Consider the following 24,687-nt stretch of genomic DNA (forward strand, 5'->3'; position numbering starts at 1 on the left):
TTCTACTGCTAATGTGTTCTTGTCATTTGATTTGTTATCTCGCTCATCATATTGGTGAGGTTGCGAATAAAGACTTTGGTAGGTCGTACTATGTTTCTGATATAGCCTTGACACACTGTACTTGTAGTACATGAAAAGTAGAGGGTACTGAAGCTGCTTTTATTTGGTTTAAAAGACATGGAGTTTGCAAAAAATATTTCTGTAACTGGTGACTGTTGTAATCACATCCGGTTTGGTAAACATGTCTGCCATGCCTAATAAACCTAAACGCACTGCAGGATGTGCCAGGGACTAAGTTCTACGCTAAGGGAGACATGCAGCTCTCGTTGCACAAGTGGAATCAAGCCTGCATCGAGCCACTGAGTCACCCAAGGACACTAACTATCCAAGTACAGCCCAGAGAGAGATAACACAAAGAAAATTCACTTCTCAGCTTTTGGCAAGATCAATGTTTTATTTATTTTAATTCATGTGGTTGTAGGTAACCTTTAACTATGATGATGATGATAAACAGTGCACCAGTATATACAACGACTTACAAAAGATACCCAGTGCGGCAGGCAAACAGCACAGATATGTATTTTCTGATTCTACTTTGCTTGAATGGATAAATTGTTTAAAAGATCATCAACCTTGGAACAATGAAACATTTTCATCATGTAAAGCTTCCAATGTGGACTAAATGAGCTGTGAAATGTCATATGAACTTTATCATGAATATTCCTCATTTTGAACAAACTGTCACCTGTACAGTTGTCACAAAAGTGTAGCATTTTCAAAAGTAGCACTTTCAAAAGTAAAATAAAATGGTCTCTGGAAATAATTTTGCTGAAAACTGGAGCGTTAAAAGTATATCTACGAAACAATAAGCATTTATTTTCAACTTTTTAACTTGAAAAATCAGAAGACAAATAGCAACAAAACTATAGTTCCTCAAATCGCCTATCATTCCACCTTGATAGCCAATAATGCGCAGAGTCACGAGTGTTTGCCTTGGTATATATGCAAAATCAACATTTTTGTCTGCTGTAAAATGAAACAGGTCTTCTCACAGGAATATCAAAAAATAACAGTATGTCTGAGTCATTAACCGACTGACATGTGTGCCCTGATGGCAACTCATTAAACACATTATTTAATGGCTGGAAATAAGTTTGCATCTGATCAAAAGTGTTGCTAAGGTGTGTTCTTTCCCGAAGTATTTCATTTTTTCCCCGAAATATTTCATTTTCTGATTCTACAGAACCTGAATGTCTGCTGACTCCATCTCTTGTAGAAACATCAAACTAGTGTGTTGTACCAGCTCATATTTAGGGCTGAGGAATATTACTTTGAGACACCGTTGATGACTCGTCACTGTACTGACATCAGAGAATTTACACTCTCTGTCACTCCTAGTAATCATTTCCAGATACTATCTGTGGAACCACAGTAATGTACAACAGAAGAGTGTGAAGTTAATACTGACAAAAACAAATATATTGATATCGAAATCTGCAGTGAGGGACCACAGCAGCAAATGTAGATGCACATTCCAATATGCAACTGGAACTCAAAAGTATGCTGCAAAAATTCAGTTCTGTGTCTTAACACTCTAGAAAACACATGTACCTGTGGCTCAGTGCGCTTAATCTCATTGACAGCAATGAGACGGCTGGCAGAATGGGACATATAAACACGTCAACAGCGTTTAAGGATTATGCAGAGGCCACACTTAAGCACATCCACAGCACATGGGGAGCACCAGGGCATGATGAGTTAACTAGTCCACAGCAGTCAGAGGGTTATCAGTTCTATGACAGATAGTGTTCATTACTCAACAGTCTGTGGAGTTCTCCGCAGTTTGTCAGCTTTTGAACTGTCACAGGGCTACACACCTGTCACTCATTGCAGACGAGCATTCCTCACTCAGGACAAGCGTCTTCATAAGTTCCCTCAAGACTTAAAATGGATGCATCAGCAGTTCGACAAATCACAACTGTAATGTGCCTCACCATTCCTGATCATTGTAACGATACTGAAACACAGATTGTTGGCTGTAAAGTGTATAGTTAGCCTTGCTGAACATCTGCTTATGGAATGTTGCCAGGAGCAAATGATGACAAATTTAAAGTGACGAAACCATTCAGAGCATTATTTGTGCTACATGAATGGCATCAATTATGTTGCCTATTTAATCTGTGCTACTGCAGTTCAATTAACACAAAGGGTACACCAAATATTCATCATCATGGAGATTGGATTTTGTGAGTTGTTAAATTTCAATTTACACTGTCACATCCCAGCCTTAGCATGACTTAGGGGTTCACTACATACTCTAAGGGCCCATTAAGAAGGGACTAAGGTTAGACTAAATGCATCATTCATCTGGAGGTCATTAACAATGAGTACCAGCTCAGATTCAGCAAGGACAGGAGGAGACAAGCTGTGTCCTTTTTAAGGAATCATCTATGCATTCAATTCCAGTGATTAAAGGCAATGTCAAATGTTGCAAAACCTCTCTTAGATTGTCACATAAAGATGATAGTTATCCCACAGGATAATACTGCTGCTTACTCCCTTTCCATTAAACACTGAAAATTTAAAGGAAGATATGGTATTACAGATGAAACATTTCCTAAGTTTACACATTTTCAAACACTAATTACTAGTCACTATCTTAGCTAAACAAGAGACATGCAGAGGTAGGGTACATGCCTTTCTCCCATATTTTGCAGAAATTCATAGACAATAATATACACACAAACAAAAGATGTAAATTATTAGTAGCTTAATCACCCATAACAAATCAAAAGTACTGTTTCACTTACAGCAAGAATTTCACACATAGTGTCAGCTGTTGTACCACCAAGTTCTTTGCAGAAAGAGTAGAATGCTTCTAAGTATGCCTTGTACAGGGTGTTTCGTATTATTTCTATATTCATTTCATCAAGATCTTGTTCACTGATGCAGTCCACAAAGAACGGAGCTGAGAAAAACATTTAGTTAAGTAATATTACAAGTTCAATGACTGTCTTCAGCTGTGTAGTTATTCTTTCAGTTAAATTAATGTCAGAATGTCCACATTCAAAAACAAAGAAATGCCATGCTCTTAAACAGAAAAAGGTGTTAACTGACAGCTAATAAAGAAGGTTCAGTCAGAACTATTTGTGTGTCAAGAAACATATTTCTGGAGCAATCAGTACAAAATTTGAGGAATATTGCAAATACAATATGTTTAATTAGAAAGAGTACATACTTATTTGTTAGGTGATAAAAAAATGATAAGAAGAACAGTGACTATTCCAAAACAATTACACTAAATGAAATAACTTTAAAACTCACACCACCCACGGCAACGTGGGTAGCAATTTTTTTTTCTCTCCCTTTAGTTACATGGTAACTTTTGCAGAAAGGCAGATAATAGAAATATAGCTCCATGAATTGGCAAAGCATATACAGGGTCCAACACAATGAATAGTACAATCTGAGTCACAGTATAGCATCGCTATTGTGCCTGCAAAAAGAAAGTATGCACATACTGCACTGACGTACTGGCCATTTGTAATTACGACCCTGTGTAGTTCACAGCATCGAGCATTCGCTGTCAAAGCATATTTATTTTGAGTTGAAATGGCATGATGAGAGTCCTGGATCATCAGATGATTGTATGGGGGAGGGGAGGGGAGGGGAGGGGAGGGAGAGGGGTGCAACAATTCCAGACAACTGCATCTTATGCAAAGAAGAAAAGTGCAGGGTAACAAAGGGTGCAGCAGACCACAAAGCAAGTGAAGCAGGTGCATCAAGCAACTCATCCGAAGTCCTTACCATTCCGCCGAATATGCTTTGGTGCTAAAAATGTCAGGATTGTTCCTGGTGGAGCATTATTCATGATAATGTGCACTTCCACCCATACAAATTTCAGGCTGTGCAGAAACTAAATAAAAGAGATGCAGCTGCCCAATGAAGCTTTGCCTTGCACCTTCTGGAACTCTTAGTATGCAACCCACAGATGCAAAACAGTACTGATGACGGATGAAGCCTACTTCATGTAGCCAGTGGAGTAAATAAACACAATTACAGGTACTGAGTATCACATAACCAACATAATCTTCACTGGCTGCATTAGAAACCCCTATACAGTGAACATTTGTGTGGTGCAGTGTAGCTTCATTTGGCATAACCACTCCATATCTTTTAGAGGACCAACACGGCGATGCACCAATGGTCATTAGTGATAGCTAGGTCCAAATACCTCCTCCTCCCCCCCCCCCCATCAACCATGGACCTTGCTGTTGGTGGGGAGGCTTGCGTGCCTCAATGATACAGATAGCTGTACCGTAGGTGCAACCACAATGGAGGGGTATCTGTTGAGAGACCAGACAAACGTGTGGTTCCTGAAGAGGGCAGCAGCCTTTTCAGTAGTTGCAGGGGCAACAGTTTGGACGATTGACTGATCTGGCCTTGTAACACTAACCACTATGGCCTTGCTGTTCTGGTACTGCGAACGGCTGAAAGCAAGGGGAAACTACAGACGTAATTTTTCCCGAGGGCATGCAGCTTTACTGTATGATTATGAGGATGATGGCATCCTCTTGGGTAAAATATTCCGGAGGTAAAATAGTCCCCCATTCGGATCTCCGGGCGGGGACTACTCAAGAGGACGTTGTTATCAGGAGAAAGAAAATTGGCGTTCTACGGATCGGAGCGTGGAATGTCAGATCCCTTAAACAGGCAGGTAGGTTAGAAAATTTGAAAAGGGAAATGGATAGGTTAAAGTTAGATATAGTGGGAGGAACAAGACTTCTGGTCAGGTGAATACAGGGTTATAAATACAAAATCAAATAGGGGTAATGCAGGAGTAGGTTTAATAATGAATAAAAAATTGGAGTATGGGTAAGCTACTACAAACAGCATAGTGAGTGCATTATTGTGGCCACGATAAGACACGAAGACCACGCCTACTACAGTAGTACAAGTTTATATGCCAACTAGCTCTGCAGATGACGAAGAAATTTATGAAATGTATGATGAGATAAAAGAAATTATTCAGGTAGTGAAGGGAGATGAAAATTTAATAGTCATGGGTGACTGGAATTCGAGAGTAGGAAAAGGGAGAGAAGGAAACATAGTAGGTGAATATGGACTGGGGCTAAGAAATGAAAGAGGAAGCCGCCTGGTAGAATTTTGAGCAGAGCATAACTTAATCATAGCTAACACTTGGTTCAAGAATCATGAAAGAAGGTTGTATACATGGAAGAACCCTGGAGATACTAAAAGGTATCAGATAGATTATATAATGGTAAGACAGAGATTTAGGAACCAGGTTTTAAATTGTAAGACATTTCCAGGGGCAGATGTGGACTCTGACCACAATCTATTGGTTATGAACTGTAGATTAAAACTGAAGAAACTGTAAAAAGGTGGGAATTTGAGGAGATGGGACCTGGACAAATTGAAAGAACCAGAGGTTGTAGAGAGCTTCAGGGAGAGCATTAGGGAACATTTGACAGGAATGGGGGAAAGAAATACAGTAGAAGAAGAATGGGTAGCTTTGAGGGTTGAAATAGTGAAGGCAGCAGAGGATCAAGTAGGTAAAAAGACGAGGGCTAGTAGAAACCCTTGGGTAACAGAAGAAATATTGAATTTAATTGATGAAAGGAGAAAATATAAAAATGCAGTAAATGAAGCAGGCAAAAAGGAATACAAATCGCTAAGCAGTGATGGCTAGAGGACAAATGTAAGGATGTAGAAGCTTATATCACTATGGGTAAGATAGATACTGCCTACAGGAAAATTAAAGAGAACTTTGGAGAAAGGAGAACCGCTTGCATGAATATCAAGAGCTTTGATGGAAACCCAGTTCTAAGCAAAGAAGGGAAAGCAGAAAGGTGGAAGGAGTATATAGAGGGTCTATACAAGGGTGATGTACTTGAGGACAATATTATGGAAATGGAAGTGGATGTATGTAGATAATGAAATGGGAGATATGGTACTGCGTGAAGAGTTTGACAGAGCACTGAAAGACCTGAGCCGAAACAAGGCCCCCGGAGTAGACAACATTCCATTAGAACTACTGACAGCCCTGGGAGAGCCAATACTGACAAAACTCTACCATCTGGTGAGCAAGATTTATGACACAGGCGAAATACCCTCAGACTCCAAGAAGAATATAATAATTCCAATCCCAAAGAAAGCGGGTGTTGACAGATGTGAAAATTACTAAACTATCAGTTTAATAAGTCACGGCTGCTAAATACTAACGCAAATTCTTTACAGACGAATGGAAAAACTGGTAGAAGCCGACCTCGGGGAAGATCAGTTTGCATTCCGTAGACATGTTTCAACATGTGAGGCAATACTGACCCTACGACTTATCTTAGAAGAAAGATTAAGGAAGGGCAAACCTATGTTTCTAGCATTTGTAGACTTAGAGAAAGCTTTTGACAATGTTGATTGGATACTCTCTTTCAAATTCTGAAGGTGGCAGAGGTAAAATACAGGGAGCGAAAGGCTATTTACAATCTGCACAGAAAGCAGATTGCAGTTATTAGAATCGAGGGGTATGAAAGGGAAGCAATGGTTGGGAAGGGAGTGAGACAGGGTTGTAGCCTCTCCCCGATGTTATTCAATCTGTATATTGAGCAAGCAGTGAAGGAAACAAAAGAAAAATTCGGAGTAGGTATTAAAATCCCTGGAGAAGAAATAAAAACTTTGAGGTTCACCAATGACATTGTAATTCTGTCAGAGATGGCAAAGGACTTGGAAGAGCAGTTGAATGGAATGGACAGTGTCTTGAAAGGAGGGTACAAGATGAACATCAACAAAAGCAAAATGAGGATAATGGAATGTAGTCGAATTAAGTCGGGTGATGCTGAGGGTATTAGATTAGGAAATGAGACACTTAAAGTAGTAAAGGAGTTTTGCTATTTGGGGAGAAAAAAACTGATGATGGTTGAAGTAGAGAGGATATAAAATGTAGACTGGCAATGGCAAGGAAAGCGTTTCTGAAGAAGAGAAATTTGTTAACATCGAGTATAGATTTAAGTGTCAGGCAGCCTTTTCTGAAAGTATTTGTATGGAGTGTAGCCATGTACGGAAGTGAAACGTGGACGATAAATAGTTTAGACAAAAAGAGAATAGAAGCTTTCGAAATGTGGTGCTACAGATTAGATGGGTAGATCATATAACTAATGAGGAGGTATTGAATAGAATTGGGGAGAAGAGGAGTTTGTGGCACAACTTGACTAGAAGAAGGGATCGGTTGGTAGGACATGTTCTGAGACATCGAGGGATCACCAATTTAGTATTGGAGGGCAGTGTGGAGGGTAAAAATCGTAGAGGGAGACCAAGAGATGAATACACTAAGCTGATTCAGAAAGATGTAGGCTGCAGTAGGTACTGGGGGATGAAGAAGCTTGCACAGGATAGAGTAGCATGGAGAGCTGCATCAAACCGGTCTCAGGACTGAAGACCACAACAACAACAGGTCCAAATATTAAATGACTCTTTTCTTTAAATGTTGAGCAATGATGTGGTTTCACCAGAACTGGGCAACAAATCATATGGCTTGCCAGTCAGTGAAAGTCTTGCAGTGACATTTTCCTGGTCACTTTATTTCCATGTTTGCAGACATTCACTGGCCAGCACAATCACCCAATTTGAATGTGTCTGAATTTTTCTAGTGAGGATACTGAAGAGTTAAGCATAAGCTACATGTCGTCACATTGTGGCTGAACGCAAGAAAAGAATGTGTGCAGCTGTGGAGCAGATCCCACTGAACATACTGGGTCAGGTGATGGAAGCTTCTTTTTTGCCACCTGGAGGAATCCACAGAATGAGATGGCGACTATTCGTATGATGTTATATTAAAAACAAGTACACAGCATATATATTTTTTGCTTTCAATGTGTGTTTCAATAAATTTGCCAATTTGTTTCAAAGTTAAATACTTTTTACATCCCACTTTAATTCTGTTGAACCCTATATAAGTTACAGCAATTGCTACCAGCATGCAGCCAACTGCAGCATGAATCAGGTTGATCTTTTGTTAAATTCTGCAGTCAGACACAGAGGAAAGACAATTTTTTTAATCGTCAAATATTGCACAAAATTTTGAATATTGTACATCTTTTCAGTTCAAGATTCTGTACAAGGCGAAAGAGGGAGAGTTAATTTTAAGTCTACATCAATTAAATTATGAATGAGAATGTGACATTTTATTGGGAGTGACAGTCTAAAAGGAACATTCTTTGAAGTAGAAACCTTTAAGTAAACAGAAGAATCAACTCAAATTATGTTGTGATTAAAGTGGAAGCATCAGAATTCAAATAAGTGACAGTTGTAGGGGAATCTGTGTTGGCAAAACTAGCCTCCACAGTAGGGACATCTACAAAAAAGTTTCCCCAATGTGTTACAAAAAAAAAGAGAGCTTTCACTGGCAACAGATACAGCAATGTTCGAGCTATTTTTCAACAATCGCCAGAGAATTGTGATATCTATCTTACTGTGAGATAAAATGTTGTATTCCTGTGTCTCTAAAGACTGCCACTTGGAAATGGAACCGGTGTGTGACAGTCTTCAGCTCTTCATCATTGTAAAAATGCTTTCTGGTTTTCTCAAGACTTACAGAAAGATGGAAATTACTAGAAGCAAGTAAAGAACCGTATGGTAGATGATCAAACAGCTTCCACAGCTTCCAGTTAAAGTAATAGTGAATCTGCTTTATTTCAGAGCTTTTTCTAAGCCATAGTTGTTTGCAAAAGTTATTGAAAAGACTGTATTTATAAGGGCAAATGATAATTTGAGTTCACATAATTTGCTGTCAAATGTACAGTTTGATTTTGGAAGAAGTTTAGCAACTAAAAACGCTATCTTCTTTTTTTCTCTGCAAGGCAATGGATAGATGAAATAAAAAATTTGGAACAGTAGGAGTCTTCTTTGATTTAATTAAGGCATTTGTGTTGATCACAAAATATTACTACAGAAACTGAACCACTATGGAATAGGAACAGCAGTTCACAACTGGTTCTACAAATACTTTAAGAACAGACAGCAAAAGGTCATTCTACACAGTAATGAGAAAGGCTATGAGGTGGCACCTGTTTGGGGCAGAGCTAAACAAGAAGTGTCTAAGGGGTCAGTGGTGGGACCATTGCTGTTTCTTATATATGATATGACAGATGATTCCTGGTACTAACGGATGTTAAGTGGAACATAGGCAATGTATCAAAAAGTGCAGTTAAGACAAGTTCATGCCTTGTAGAAAATAAACTGATGCTAAATCACAGTAAGACTCAGTTTTTACAGTTTCTATCACACCATTCAACTGAAACTGACATTTTTATTACACAGCATGGACAATTCAAATTCCTAGTGTTTAAATAGCTAACCAGCTGTCATCGAAAGCCCATATTCAGGATCTTCTTCAAAACCTGAATGCTGCTATATTGACCATCAGAACAGTATCCGCAGTAAGTGATAGTTGAACAGGAAAATTAGTCTACTTTGCTTATTTTCATTCATTTATGACATGGTATTATATTCTGAGGTAAGTCGTCTTATTTGCAGAGGGTATTTTTTGGCTCCGAAACGAGCAGTGTGAGCAATATGTGGTATAAGTTAATGAGCCTCTTGTCAAGTCTTTTTCAGGAGTCTGGGAATTCTGACGTTCGCCTCGATTGCAGAGCCACCACCATTTTCTGCAGAAGCATAGCATTCCAGATGCCACAGCCAGCCAGCAGACACATGATGTTGCTACACTGATTAAAAGAACACAGCTGTTTTCGTATTAAAAGACAGAACAGGCCCAGCACCACAAACCATCCAGCACAGCAATGAAGCAGGGGTGTTACAGACTGAGCCAAGTAGTTTCTCAACCGGCAGAGTGCAGAAATGTTGTCAGAAACGTGACTAGATGTAGTGCCATGACACAGCAAATGAGACACTATCTCGTATAAATAGCTGTGACTCTTTAGCAGAAATTCACAGCCTTGCAGACCAATGATGAAGGGGCTATGCCGGGCCCTATCACACCAAGGAATACCAAGTAGCCACCATGGCTTCACCTGTTAGTGCCAAATCTCCCTTCTGGTACTGTCTTCACTTCACTGGTGAGCCACTCCAGGCTCACGCAGCAGCAGCGGCAGCTGCTCGACTCCTACCAGGGGGCAGTTGGTTATGCTAGGGGGCACTTGGGGTGGTACAGCCACCCTCCCGTCTATGCTAGTGTAGGCACCTTGGTGCCTTGCACCACTACTCATGGGCACATGACTCCCCAACTTGGAGGTTGGCACCCTCTGCAAGAGTTCCAGTCCCCTCCTGCATTGTGGACAGCACATGCACAGTGGGGCATTCATATCTGGGCTACATATTACTAGTCAGTCAGTCAGAGTTATCAGCATTCTGGGGCATATATGTCGGATGCCGGTCAACACCGCACCGCTTACACCCACCTCACTACATGCTGCTAGGGACATGGCCACCATGCTGCAGCATCTGAGTGTAGCTCCTAAAGTTATAATAAAGTGATTGACTTTTATGTGAGTGCAGGCTTTCTCAGGGAATTTCATATATGAAGTCTTCATTCTATCTTCAGGCGAAGTGTCAGGATATCGTCAGTTGCAGGCTGATATCTCTGTTTGACTGCTCTCCACTTCCTGCCGCCGGCCAATCACGCGCCCGAGGAATCGCCCGATGCGCGTAGAGTGGCCGGTGGTTGGGGGAATGCGTGTGTGGGGTTCGTGTCCCTGCCTCTGTCTGCTCTGTTCGTGGCCCTTGGTGGAATGGAACGTTCTTCTCTGATTTTCCTGATTGCAGGCTCCCAGGCTGTACTCAGATGGTAGCCACTGTCGCGGTTGAATAGGTTGCCGTGTAACCCTATTACTATGGAATATGATTACCGAGTCCCAAAATCTGTTTGTTCTGCATATTTTCTGTGTCTCCTTGAAACTGAAGGTGTGCTTCTCATCAACACTATGTTCCGCCACAGCAGATTTGTTGGTCTGACACAAGCGTACATGACTGACATGTTCATTGCGGCGCTGTGGGATTCAACGCTGCGTCTGTCCTATATATTGCATCCCACATTCGCATCCAATCTTGTACACATCAGGTGCCATCAGACCTTGTGGATTGTTGGTTGAACCGAGAAGGTCTTTGATTTTTCCCACTGCGCAGAAAACGGTCTTCACTTTGTTTCTTGAGAATTCTCGTGATGTTGTCCGCTGGAGGACCAGCGTATGGCAAGAACACACAGCCCATTGCTTCATCTTCATCCGGTCTCTCTTCTCGTGGTCGGTCTTCAGAGCTCTCTTTATTTGTGTCTCACTGTATCCATTTTTCTCAAAGGTGTCCTTGAGGTGTTGCAGTTCTCCTAGCAAACTTGCCTTATTGCAGATGGACCTGGCCCACTGCACTAAGGTGTTGAGAACAGAATTACATTGCACAGAGCGGTGACAGCTGGTGGCATTAAGATAAAGGTTCATGTGTGTTTTCTTTCTGTACACTGTGTGTCCTAGCGTGCCGTCCATGTTTCTTGTGATCAAGATATCCAGAAAGGGTAAGCTTCTGTTCTCTTCTATATCCATGGTAAATTTGATATTTCCATGTATACCATTGAGGTGTTGATGGAACCCTACCAGTTTGTCCCTAGCATGTGGCCAAACTACAAAAGTATCACCAACGTACCTGTAGAAAGCTTTAGGCTTGTATTTAACAGTGTCCAGTGCTCGCTTTTTGAAGTGCTCCATGTATAGGTCGGCTATGCCTGGTGCTAGGGGGGGGGGGGGGGGGCGGGGGAGCCCATAGCTACACCATCTATCTGTTCGTAGACCTTCCTACCACATTTGAAATAAGTGGTGGTTAGCACATGGCGAAAGAGCTTGATGATATCGTCCTGAAAGTGTTCTTCAAGTTAAGCCAGGGAGTCTTCTATTGGTACTTGTGTGAATAAGTATGTCACATCAAAGCTGACTAGTAGGTCTTCATTTTCCAGCCGCATGCCTTGTAGTACCTTCACAAACTCAGCCGAGTTATTCACATGGTGTGGACCGTAACCCAACAAGGGTTTTAGCATCTGTGCTAAGTGCTTAGCAATACCATATGTTGGCGAGTTAATAGTGTTTAAAATAGGTTGTAATGGGACACCTTTGTGGACCTTTGGGAGGCCATAGAGACATGGTGGTGCCAGTGCTCTTGGGTACAGCTTCCTGATGATATTCTTCTCTAGTCCTGAGTTGTTGAGCATCTCAACAGTCTTGCGAGTCACTGTTGTGGTGGGGTCCTTCACTAGTTGTTTTTAGGAGGGATCCTGCAGGAGTGCATCGATATTTTGCCAATAGTTTTCTGATTTGAGCAGCACCGTCACGTTCCCTTTGTCCACTGCCAAGATCACTGTGTCCTGGTCCTCGCTGAGTGCTTCGTAGTGCCTTGTGTTCTGCCGCTGAAATTTTATTCTTCTCCATCCACACATATACAGACACAAGCAGACATATACAGAGGCAAAGAGTTTGGGCAGAGATGTCAGTCGAGACGGAAGTGCAGAGGCAAAGATATTGTTGAATGACAGGTGAGGTATGAGTGGCGGCAACTTGAAATTAGCGGAGATTGAGGCATGGAGGATAACAGGAAGAGAGGATATATTGAAGAGCAAGTTCCCATCTCCGGAATTCGGATAGGTTGGTGTTAGTGGGAAGTATCCAGATAACCCGGACGGTGTAACACTGTGCCAAGATGTGCTGGCCGTGCACCAAGGCATGTTTAGTCACAGGGTGATCCTCATTACCAACAAACACTGTCTGCCTGTGTCCATTCATGCGAATAGACAGTTTGTTGCTGGTCATTCCCACATAGGATGCGTCACAGTGCAGGCAGGTCAGTTGGTAGATCACGTGGGTGCTTCCACACGTGGCTCTGCCTTTGATCGTGTACACCCTCCGGGTTACAGGACTGGAGTAGGTGGTGGTGGTGGGAGGGTGCATGGGACAGGTTTTACACCGGGGGCGGTTACAAGGGTAGGAGCCAGAGGGTAGGGAAGGTGGTTTGGGGATTTCATAGGGATGAACTAAGAGGTTACGAAGGTTAGGTGGATGGCGGAAAGACACTCTTGGTGGAGTGGGGAGGATTTCATGAAGGATGGATCTCATTTCAGGGCAGAATTTGAGGAAGTCGTATCCCTGCTGGAGAGCCACATTCAGAGTCTGATCCAGTCCCGGAAAGTATCCTGTCACAAGTGGGGCACTTTCGTGGTTCTTCTGTGGGAGGTTCTGGGTTTGAGAGGATGAGGAAGTGGCTCTGGTTATTTGCTTCTGTACCAGGTCGGGAGGGTAGTTGCGGAATGCGAAAGCTGTTGTCAGGTTGTTGGTGTAATGGTTCAGGGATTCCGGACTGGAGCAGATTCGTTTGCCACAAAGACCTAGGCTGTAGGGAAGGGACCGTTTGATGTGGAATGGGTGGCAGCTGTCGCAATGGAGGTACTGTTGCTTGTTGGTGGGTTTGATGTGGACGGACGTGTGAAGCTGGCCATTGGACAGGTGGAGGTCAACATCAAGAAAAGTGGCATGGGATTTGGAGTAGGACCAGGTGAATCTGATGGAACCAAAGGAGTTGAGGTTGGAGAGGAAATTCTGGAGTTCTTCTTCACTGTGAGTCCAGATCATGAAAATGTCATCAATAAATCTGTACCAAACTTTGGGTTGGCAGGCCTGGGTAACCAAGAAGGCTTCCTCTAAGCGACCCATGAATAGGTTGGCATACGAGGGGGCCATCCTGGTACCCATGGCTGTTCCCTTTAATTGTTGGTATGTCTGGTCTTCAAAAGTGAAGAAGTTGTGGGTCAGGATGAAGCTGGCTAAGGTAATGAGGAAAGAGGTTTTAGGTAGGGTGGCAGGTGATCGGCGTGAAAGGAAGTGCTCCATCGCAGCGAGGCCCTGGACGTGCAGGATATTTGTGTATAAATATATATATATATATATTTCCCATGTCGAATGTTTCCCTCTATTATATTCATATCTGAAATTAGTATTAAATTTAATTATTATGCTCAATTTATTTCTCAATTACTGACAAAGTTTCAGAACAAAGTCACTTTAGTATCAAACAATCTACAATTATCACAACAGATATTCAGTCAACTTCACCCTATTTTATGGTATCACAGAACGAACGTCACAGTTGGAAGAAGAAAACAAAAAGGGCCACAATTTTCAACCACTGCTCCAGAACTACTGACAACAGTCGAGACTATTTGGCCATCATATGATCGTTATTTCACAGCACTGTTGCACATGCACTGAATTTCCCACTGAATAGGTTTTCTTTTAAAAAAACCTTGATTTCCAAATGATAATTGTGTTATTTCTGCAGAGCTGTGGAGCTGTCAGAGGGAATAATTAAACAATAATACAAAAGCCACTGTGGAGAGAATAGTAGTATGAAGGGAGCTTTGCAATCTTCACACAATACATCCACAATAAACTATTGTTTGTGAATGTTTAAGTGAAATATGGAGGTAACAAAAGCTTAAAGCCTAAATGTAACAAAGTGAAAGAAACTTACTTGTACACCTAGAGCAAATTACTACTTTATTTTATTGACATATATTGTCCACACCATGCAGCCAGCACCATACTACATCAGCAAATTAGTAATATATCTGACGACTACAACAAACTCATGTAAATATACACAGAGCACATAGTAGCTCACAATTAAATGTATAGATTGCAATCTGTTAAAGACAATAACTATTTTGTAAGTTCTTGTATTTTCTGATGTAAGGGCAGCACTGATATTTATAGGAAATTAAGTGTTTCAGTCTGATTAGTCTCTTGCACAAAGTTACTTACTGATCACCAAAGCACTCACATTTAAATCACTTTCTGCCTTTGAGTCACAAAGTTGGAAAATGTGTAACACCTATCCTCTAGAGGTGACTGATATTAAGATACCATCTGCCAAATGTACTGTCCATGGAACACCGACTTCCACAGGATGCAAATTGGTCATTATAGCACTGATGCCCATGTTTATTCCTACACTACTTTTTAAGCATTACATGATTTCTCTAAGTTCAGGGATGTGATTCAATGCACTGAAACTTGGGACATGTAAGTGCTTGCTGTACGATGCATCCTTGAAATGATGTCCCTTAACTAGTTTTATTGGTGACCTTGGTGTGACGGATCAGAGAGAAAGTTCACTGCAGTTGCATATACTACTATAGCTCAACCAGTTTTTGCGTTATGTTCACAAAATGAACATTGTTTTCCTTCCATATTTCTGAGTGTTGGTAGCTGATAGTTACACTTTATGGGCTAATAAGATCATATGAATGTTCTGTTTAGAGATAAGGACAAAAGCAGGAGCTACCCACATATTGTATGGCAGTTTCATTTCAACCAGTCAGTGAGTGTCGACAGAAACGTCCGATCCCACGCGTCGGCTTTGACCTGTGACGTAAGGGTGTTGTGTGTGACGTCATGACGGCGCGGAGTTTGTTTTGTGAGTGTGGCGTGTTTGTAGATGTCGTCGTGTTGTGGTTTGTTGTGCTCTCTGTTGGTATGTTCAGGGTTTTCGTTTATGTGGTGTAATGGGCTCAGTTTGCTTTTGCTCATTATCCAGAATTGTTCGAGTGTCGGTTGTGTTTTGTAGTGGAATTCGTTTCAGTGAGTTAACGATTTTGTGTGAAGGTTAATTTAGTGTTGTTCGCTGTACATTGTGTGGTAATTTTAGTAAAATTAATCGGTTGTTGTTCTTGTTCAGGAATGGATATGACGGATAAAATTAACAGTGCGCAGGTCAAGGGAAGTGTTCGATCCCAATGTGTGGTTGTGTGTGTTGATATTGGTATCGGGAGATGTTTTTGAGCTATATAGGCCAAGGGAAGTGTTTGACCCTAATTTATGGAATCGGCAGCTGCTGTTGAGCTATATAGGTCAAGGGAAGTGTCAGATTCCAGATGATATTGTGTTTAGTGGTATTTGGGGAGTTTTGTGATGTCGCTTTTTTTCGTCGTTTTGTGTGGTTTTGTATGGGGGTGGGTGTCTAAATCTGTTTATATTTAGTTTTCTCGCATCCAAAAACACCCCATTTCCCGCGCTTGTCCCGTTAGTGTCATTAGGCTTTTTGTGGAACGTGTGTGTGTGTTTGTTTCTCGATGTATTTTCGTCCTCATAATGTGTACGTACCGACTTTATATGCGCCATATTGGAATCGTGGTTTATGATCGTTTCAGCCATATTTGTGACGTCATGGGTCAAAGCAGACGGGCGGGATCGGACGCTTCCGTATTACCGTCAGTGACTATTCGAATTGCGCCAGGTCACTCCCTTTGCATGGTTGCCCTTAATATGTAGTTAATATTTGACATTTCACCTTTGGGTAACAGATGAATGGTGCATGAACTTAGAATAGAGAGGGGAATTTGAAGTGCTGTTTAATCTCATGAACTGTGTTGTGAGGAAATGTTATTGTTGATTAGTGACTTATTTAATGACACACTTAGTTTCTAGAAACATACGATAATTGGTCCAAAGACACTCCCATAGCTTAGATAATTTTTAAATAATGAGTGATTCCAGAGTCTGAATTCCCTGCAGCAAATTGAACCAACAGGAAAAGTGTCCAATATGAAGAAGCATTTCTGCTTTTTTCAAGAACTGAGGATTGGTTAGTGTTGAAGGCACACAGTTTTTAACACAGCACTACCGTAATTTTTCTAATTTGATGAGTGCCAATTTAGTTACTCAGGGGTACAAAACCACTTCGTAACACATTTCAGGTTTCACAAATAAAGGATAGCATTGAGGTAGGATGCGGACTCCATAAAGTATGGGCCAAGACACACACTCCTTGTTGTAGCCCCAGAAGGAGAAATCTCACGAGTACACCACATAAGTTTTTAGTTGTAGATTAATCACAAGAATCATGCAGTTTAGGTTGATGTTATTGTACCATCTCCCAACTTCATCTTCAGAACAAGATGCTGGTGACATTTGAAAATAAACAACAAGTTGGTGATTTCTAAGGCGATATTGTTAGTCCACTATAACAACCAATCATCAAGTATTATGGCAACACCGTCTAAACTGTTGCAAGTATCCTGGAGAAACAAGCCATTTCTCATGTATGTTACAGCCACCATTCTAGTCTTGTTAACAATCCAATCCATGTGTTTGCTAATGATGAACTTAATGCAGTTGGCATGACCAGCTCTTTTCTTTGAATGTGTATGAGCACAATTACTTGTGTCACCCTTATCAGCAGGAGCAACTTCTTTGCTTACATTTCACTGAGGACAAACAGAGGCAGTTGCTGCAGACCAATGACATGTGTATGGGTAACAAATGACATTAATCCTGGGGAAGGCTTGCTTATCAGTTGAAATCCTTCATTGTAATGTGTGTGGCAAGAAAGTGACACCAACTGAAATAAGAGATGAGGTGATCACATTCACAAAGCCTTTTATCCAGACTGTAACTATTTCTGATTTTGAGAATGTATTCTATTTCTAATTATCTTTACCTTCTGACAACTGTCCACCTTAGCAGCATAGCATGTGAGTGAGGCACAGAAAGACTTCCAAGCATTACTTTCACAATGCTTCAGGGGTCACATCACCCTCTTGCCAACTTGTTCTTAGTTTAGGTACATATCCTCTGTGGGCTGTAGTCTAAATTCTCTCAATGCTAATCGTCTTAAAGCCACAGCTTGAGAGCGTTCTGGGTTCTGCCATATTGTGTCAATTTACTGCAGGGAGCCATGAACATTTTTGCTGGGATGCGTGTGAAAGATACTGTCTCTGATATGGCCACAAACCAGTCACATGCCAAACACCTAACATGTGCAGTAGAAATGGGGGCCTTTCCTTTTTTATGCGGAATACCTTTTTCAATAAGCTTTGTCATATTTCTATTTAACTAGCCCAGTTATTTGGAGCAGACGAGAGGAGCCTGCAGTCAAAGTGAACAGAATGAGGTCATTATCTGACCCCATGGTATCTTTAAGATATCCCAGTCAAACAAAATAGCAAGAGACTGACACTTCTTTTAATAAGGTGAAAGTAGCATTGTGGACTAAGGTCATTTAATAACATTAGTTTATAAGCTTCCAATTATGAAAAAATAACCACACTGTTTTGGTCTCTAGCCTCACAGTTCAATGATGCAGCATGGGAATTATGGTTGCTGCAAATTAAGAATGGTAATTGGACATGTGAGGAGATTTTCTGTCATACATCATTTGATGTGACTGATCTCAGTGAATAGATAAATTACAAGCGAATAAATGAAATACTTAGTAGTTTTAGAAGTACTGCGACAAGCTAAAGTGCTGATCACAGCACATGCAAAATACTGCAATTTATTTTTTATATACTATGATTTGATGGAAGTATATATTACTACATGGTAAAACCCCAAAGACTATCTGACCACGGTAGCAGCAGAACATAGTATCTGCCTGCATTTCATTTCATAGAATAATGGCAAATTACAACCAAAGTCTGAAATTTGATTATGAAGTGTTCATTATAAATTCCAGATTTTGGCGAACAATATGGTAAAAAATCTTTAATCACCTGAGTACCCACACTACTTGAAATTATGCGAGTTCATTACATCTTGTGTTAGATTTTTGTCAATTTTGATGCAGCATATTAATCAAACTTTTATTCGTGTTTGAAACTGGCCACATTTCTACACTAAAAGCCATCCTATTGAAGAAAGTTATAAACAAGGTAACTAGAGATGAAAGTTTGAATTGGGAACAATTCGCCACCATTGCCTCTGCCATCTATGTGAAATTGATCTCTACAGGTTTTTTCACTTGTCATAGAAAGATCTGGATGCTTTATGTATCAGCGCAGTAGGGCCACAACTCAACTGATTTATACTGTTGAGTGCGGGGTTCTGGGATGTAAGTCAAGTCAAAATGTGGTAGCTTCTCCCACTGTAACCATGTCTTGATAATTCCTGAAGGGTTCCTTTAATTCTCATGCTTATTGCATTTTCCATCATCCTAATTTTGACTAGTAAAGTTATCCTACAGTACCACATACAGAAATTATTTTCTCTGTTGTCTTTTTGAGAACCCATACTTCTAATCCTTAAATGACTACACTCTCCACAATTATTAAACACTGAAAACACAGCAGGCAGAGGGAGGTTGCTGACAGTGCATTTTTGTATCTAGACAAACTGCCAAAACAAATGTATCAAACTGCTAGTAAACAGCCAGTTTCTGACTGACTGTCTATTGCTTTTTTTTTTATCCTGGTCACATGGCAAGCCTCCATTCAGTACTCTTGTCTCTTTGTAAATATTTTTCTTTATGCCTCCCTCAACAGTTAATTTAAACCGAGTGCTTTTATTTTCAATGTAATACTTAATTACAATAATACTTAATTATGCTTGGCTAAGTACAGAAACATGGAAATTTTCTATATCTACCATACACATTTTAATCTTAGTCCAATTAGTAGCTATGTGACTAATTTTATAAGCACAGAATACAGCTTTACCTACCAAGTGGTGTGTCAACCAAGACTGCACTGTACAGTTCTGCAGGTGTTGCTGCAACATGAATAGCCTCCATCTGTTCGAAACTCCCGAGTGGGTGACACTTTGGGATCAATTCTGATATTGGTCGCTGATGTAAGGTTCCAGTGATAAGAAGAATGATGTTATCTATCATGTAGCTGTACCTGAAAAGAAAATATTATCCTCACAACATCAATCACCGTCAGAAAAATTCGATCATGCAATACAGCTTAGGGAGAGGGCTAAAATGAATCTTGGGGCTTTCCTAGCACCCTTCTACGCCATCAAATCTTTTCATTCGCAAAGCGCTGTGGGATTTATACGCTATGTTCAACTTCTCGTCATCAATTTCATATTAATTCCGAAAGATTATGGCAAATAAGATCGATGCAGTACCCAATGTAGTTGTTAAATAGGGAAGACGAGAACTTACATGCTATACTGTTACTTACGTAATATAGTCCAAAAAAGTGGACAATGGTTCAACTGCATGATGTCTCATGTGCTGAAATTCGATAACCAATTTTTCCCTCAGCTTATCATCGATGACAGACACTTGGAGTGGACTTGGTTCATTTGCTAAGAAGCTTCCATAATCTGTGCCCTGAAGATGTAACTTCAGATCTGGAACAAGTTAAACTCCTGACAAAAGTATTCAGAAGTAAAATACGTCCTACGTCATAAAAATATTATTCATATATCTACCTTCAAGAGTTTCACATTGCACTAAGTTCAAGTAATCAGCTTGTTTCAAAATTCCACATTTGAACCCTCTACACAGGCCTTCCAAGTAACCAGCATCAATATTGAACATACACCCAATCATTTCGATTTTGTAAAGAAAATAACAATTGATTTATATATATATATTTACACTGCACTTCTATAACACTCAGCCCTTCCCACTTGCTCCACTTCCAATCAACTGTCATGTGATGTGTCAGAGACTTTCTTTCACAAGCAATAGTCTTATCATCAGGGTCTTTCCTAAATAAATTGTCATAAATAATGACATATTCCAGTAAGATACACAATCAACGCACTCTCCTGTTTTTCAACGACAATATTTTTGTTACCTTCCGTAATTGTTCTGTAGCTTCCAGCGGATTGTGTGGTATCATAGAGTAAACCGCTCACCCACAAATAAGAAACTTGCGCAAGCATCCCTGAACGACCGAGCCGGCGTGTAAACTTGCCTGTGGAAACAACCTGGCTGGCTCTGACTCCTGTCCACACGCAACGATATGTCTGTGCATGCAATAAATACCTGTTAAACTTGTGCGTCCACAACACATAGTATTAATTTGCTGCTGGCCAGTCATCTTGTAATGGATATTTAAGTCCAAACTCGAAACGGAGTAAATCCTTCTGAGGCCAGTATTCGTAACTTATCTTCTAAAACAATGAATTAGTGCTAGAGGCAGATGGAACCATCTACAATGGCTCCCTAAGCGACGGCAATACTCAAATATTAATATACTTGTCAAGTTACAAGGCGAACCGAACGATTGGCGAAATTGTTTGCGAACGAATATGGAATAGTACAAATATATATGGCAGTTCCGTGACGATGTTACAAACGTCCAGGGATGGTAGAGAAGAGTAAAATGTACAAATCTGAGGGAAAGGACTCTGGTCTAGAAACGACCTAGTCGAAAACTATAGTTGAAAGTCGTTCTGATGCCTCAGACAGTGAGAAAACAGTCGCTGAGGCACGGAAGAGTCAACATCACAGCGAGCTTACTGTGCACAAACATGCTTTTCTTAGTGTACCAGTACTGTGTTTTCGTCTGGGCTGTTTAGGTTCACGTGTCAGTTCTGTGTTCATTCGTGCAGCTCACACATTGTTCATGAGAAGTGATTCGGTAAGTCCAGCGGCTATAGTTAAAATGGAAACTAATGATGTGATCCCTGCTGATACCAATCAGGGGTCGTCTGTATTCTGGAAGCAGGCCATAACACTGAGCCAAACATGACGCATTCTCCACGAACAGTACAAATTACAGACCTGCATCAGTCAGGTACCATTGAAATGTGATTACGAGATCGCTGTTCTCAGAATTATCAGATTGAAGCGGAACATCATTCTTCACATGCAGCTGTCTCATGACATCCTCTGATGCACAACACACAGAGACAAAAGTCAAGACATCATTCACTGTCATCATGGCAGGTACCAGCTTCTGATGCAAATTTGCAGAAAAGGGTAAAGGCAAGTGACACGCATTGTAATACTGTTGCAGTGGATGCTGATACGGGTGACCCTGCAAATGTTGCTTGCACTGTGGACATTGTAGCTGAAGACAGTAACTTTCGTGCTACTTCTCTAAATGGCCATTGCAATTGGCAGCATATTCAAAAACAGATCAGTGCCACCATGGTCACTCTTGCAGAAAGCAATGCATTCCCTAGTATCTGCAGTAATAAAGCACAGAAACTGTTAAGCAGCTTTTCGGTCTGACTGAGAGGTGGCCAGAGCAGTGGGAAGATACAGATTGCTTCATATTGAGCGCTGTGGACCCTGAAAGGCATATAACATATCAGAATAGCCATGCTTGTATTGACTGCTAGCAGGGATAATGCACATCAGTTAACAGATGTGGGTCTGTATGTTGTATTTGTAGAAGACAAAATGGTAATATGGGGAAGATGCATCCAATAGCACTGGGCAGAATGTCCTTTAATGAAAGTAACTATTTGTGGCCTGAAATTCTTAATATCTCTGTTGTTGGCAGAAACATATATAAAATTGAAACCAAATTTGGGCAGTCAGCAAATAAATTATGGTTGTCTGATATCTTTTGGAAGAGGGATTACGGAGGCTTACATTCTTAGTTGTCTTAGGTGGAGCGTCATTCGAGATGTTGAGATTGAGTTATCTAATGAAGACATCCTTGCGGAAATGAAGTATGAATTTTTAGTCACTGACATGAGAAGGTTCCACAAGAAAGTCATTGGAGATGATGAGGTGAGGCACACTCCCACTCCTAAATGTGCCTTAACATTTAAATCTCTACAACTTCCCCAATATGTATATCTGTGCGGTATTTGCTGTCTAGTTGCACTGTACAACCAGTCAGTTATGAAATGCTAAAATTGCCTTCGATATTTCCATTGTGCTAAATACGCAGGAGCCCATGAGACTTCACAGTGCTTCCATAGCGGAACATTGATGTTTGCACTGGAACGCAAATCACATTGCCAACGACCGCTCTTACCCAATTTATCACCAGTACATGGAAGTCAAGCACAGTGAAGAAGACAGTACTTCGTACGTATTTGATGCTCAGCCTCAGCATCCATTATTTGCGAACGTTACAGCCGATATTCCTCCGTCTCGAGTGATCTCTCCCCTTGTGGCTGGCCTAAAATATATGGGAAAGCAGTGAGTTTGCCAATGACAGAAAACAGACTCCATCCAGGGTTTAAGCATGCAGTTATATCGGTTTCAGGTCCCAGGTATTACAAACAGAAGACATTCACTCACAGTCCATACAGGCATGGCTATTCTGACATATTATATGACTTTCAGGGCGCACAGCGCTCAATACAAAGAAATCCATATCTTCCCACTCCTCTGGCCGCCTCTCAGCCAGACTGAGAAGCCGCTTAAAATTTTTTGAGCTTTAATACTGCAGATCTTTCTTTCCTTAAAAAAAATTAGTTAAGTCGGTGACATAGTAAGGACATCGGCTCATTTGGAATGCTGTTGAAGGCATCTACAAATCTGACAATGGCTTTTAAAGTTCTCCAACGGAATGCAAGATTGTCTGTTTCGAACAGAGGAAGTCTTTGTAGAGAAGTTAGCAGCAATCACATATCGGTAGCTAGTATCTGCGGAACTTGGTTTAAGCCATCCCAGCATATGTACTTCAAAGCCTACAGGTATGTAACACTTAGACAAAACAGAGAGGATGGAGCAGGAGGTGTCCCATTTTAATTAGGGATGCCATTCAGTGTAAGAAATCTGTTACCAATCTTAAGATAATGGACTTCCAAACAGTGGCCGCAGTAATTTAATTTCCTAATGGATCATTTACCATTGTCATCATATACACACCCCCTCAGTGTAAATTACGAAACCTTGACCTAGATTAGATTCTTGGCTAGGTTCAAACGCCGTTTCTCCTCTGTGTAGACTTTAACGCACACCACACTGCATGAGGTTGTGAAATAGACGACGTATGTGGCAAAGATTTTCTTATACTTCTCGTTATTCGCAATTTAGTACTTCTTAGCGACGTCTCTCCATAAGTGATACATAAAGATTTTCTTATACTTCTCGTTATTCGCAATTTAGTACTTCTTAGCGACGTCTCTCCATAAGTGATACATAAGCCATACAGACAACCGTCAGCCATTGATAAACATTTTGCTGTACTGACTTCCACTGTGTAATGGATTGGACAGTCAAAAAAGACTCTTAGCTCGAATCATGTTCCTCTGAAAATTGCGCTAGATTCCGCTATAAATCCAGTTAATGTTTTATCCAACCAGCAGCTGGCATAGTAAGGAAGTAGAATGGCCACTGTACAGTGCTAAAGCCAAGGGATTTCACTCCTGTAACAGTTTCTTAGCTACAAAAGATGCCTATCAACAGCCCCTTTCAGTTATTGAAAAGGCTGCAACAGCATCCATTCCAAGGAAAAGAGAAATCGCTGCTTTAAAACAAAGCCCCCCTATTTGGTGGACACTGGAGTGCTCTAGAGCTATAGCACAGCGAAAACTTGGGTACAGTACCTTTCGGAAACAAAAGACAATAGAAAACTTCCTTGCGTATCAGAAAATAGCTGTGGGAGTTCGACGACAATTAAATGACATTAAATAGAACAGTTGGGAAACTTTTTGTGAATCTTGAACTAATAATGTTAGTCTTGCTGATGTATGGAAAGAATTAAAGTTTTTTAAACACAAGAACTTAATTAATCATCAGCCATCAACTGATGTTTCGTTAGAAGCTTTCGTGAAATTAATAGCTTCAGCTTCTGCAGCCAAGTAGCCGTTTTGTTCCCCAGAACACAGGGATCACAGCCATCCTCTCGTGGTGATATTTGTGTATGACGAACCGATGAGGAGTATGAAGAGTGCAGCAAATGCTTCACCTGGCAAGGACAGCACCCACTGCCAAATTATAGAGAATCTCTCTGAAACAGCACTCCAGAAATTGATA

The 24,687-nt window shown here is 40.8% G+C and overlaps 1 protein-coding gene across 1 annotated transcript in view; it reads right to left on the bottom strand.

Annotated features, from left to right (window-relative positions):
* Positions 1-20,457, bottom strand: part of LOC126191433 (V-type proton ATPase subunit d) — a 50,854-nt gene extending 30,397 nt beyond the window's left edge. The window contains exons 1-4 of the mRNA XM_049932309.1: positions 20,223-20,457; positions 19,970-20,141; positions 19,503-19,681; positions 2,811-2,968 (exon numbers count right to left, since the gene is read on the bottom strand). Of these exons, the coding sequence (XP_049788266.1) occupies positions 2,811-2,968; positions 19,503-19,681; positions 19,970-20,141; positions 20,223-20,343 (630 nt within the window). The 5' untranslated portion in view covers positions 20,344-20,457. The remainder of the gene's footprint in view (positions 1-2,810; positions 2,969-19,502; positions 19,682-19,969; positions 20,142-20,222) is intronic.
* Between the last annotated feature and the right edge of the window lie 4,230 nt (positions 20,458-24,687).

The sequence above is a fragment of the Schistocerca cancellata genome, chromosome 6, assembly GCF_023864275.1.
Source record: "Schistocerca cancellata isolate TAMUIC-IGC-003103 chromosome 6, iqSchCanc2.1, whole genome shotgun sequence".
NCBI classification, from domain to species: Eukaryota; Metazoa; Arthropoda; class Insecta; order Orthoptera; family Acrididae; genus Schistocerca; species Schistocerca cancellata.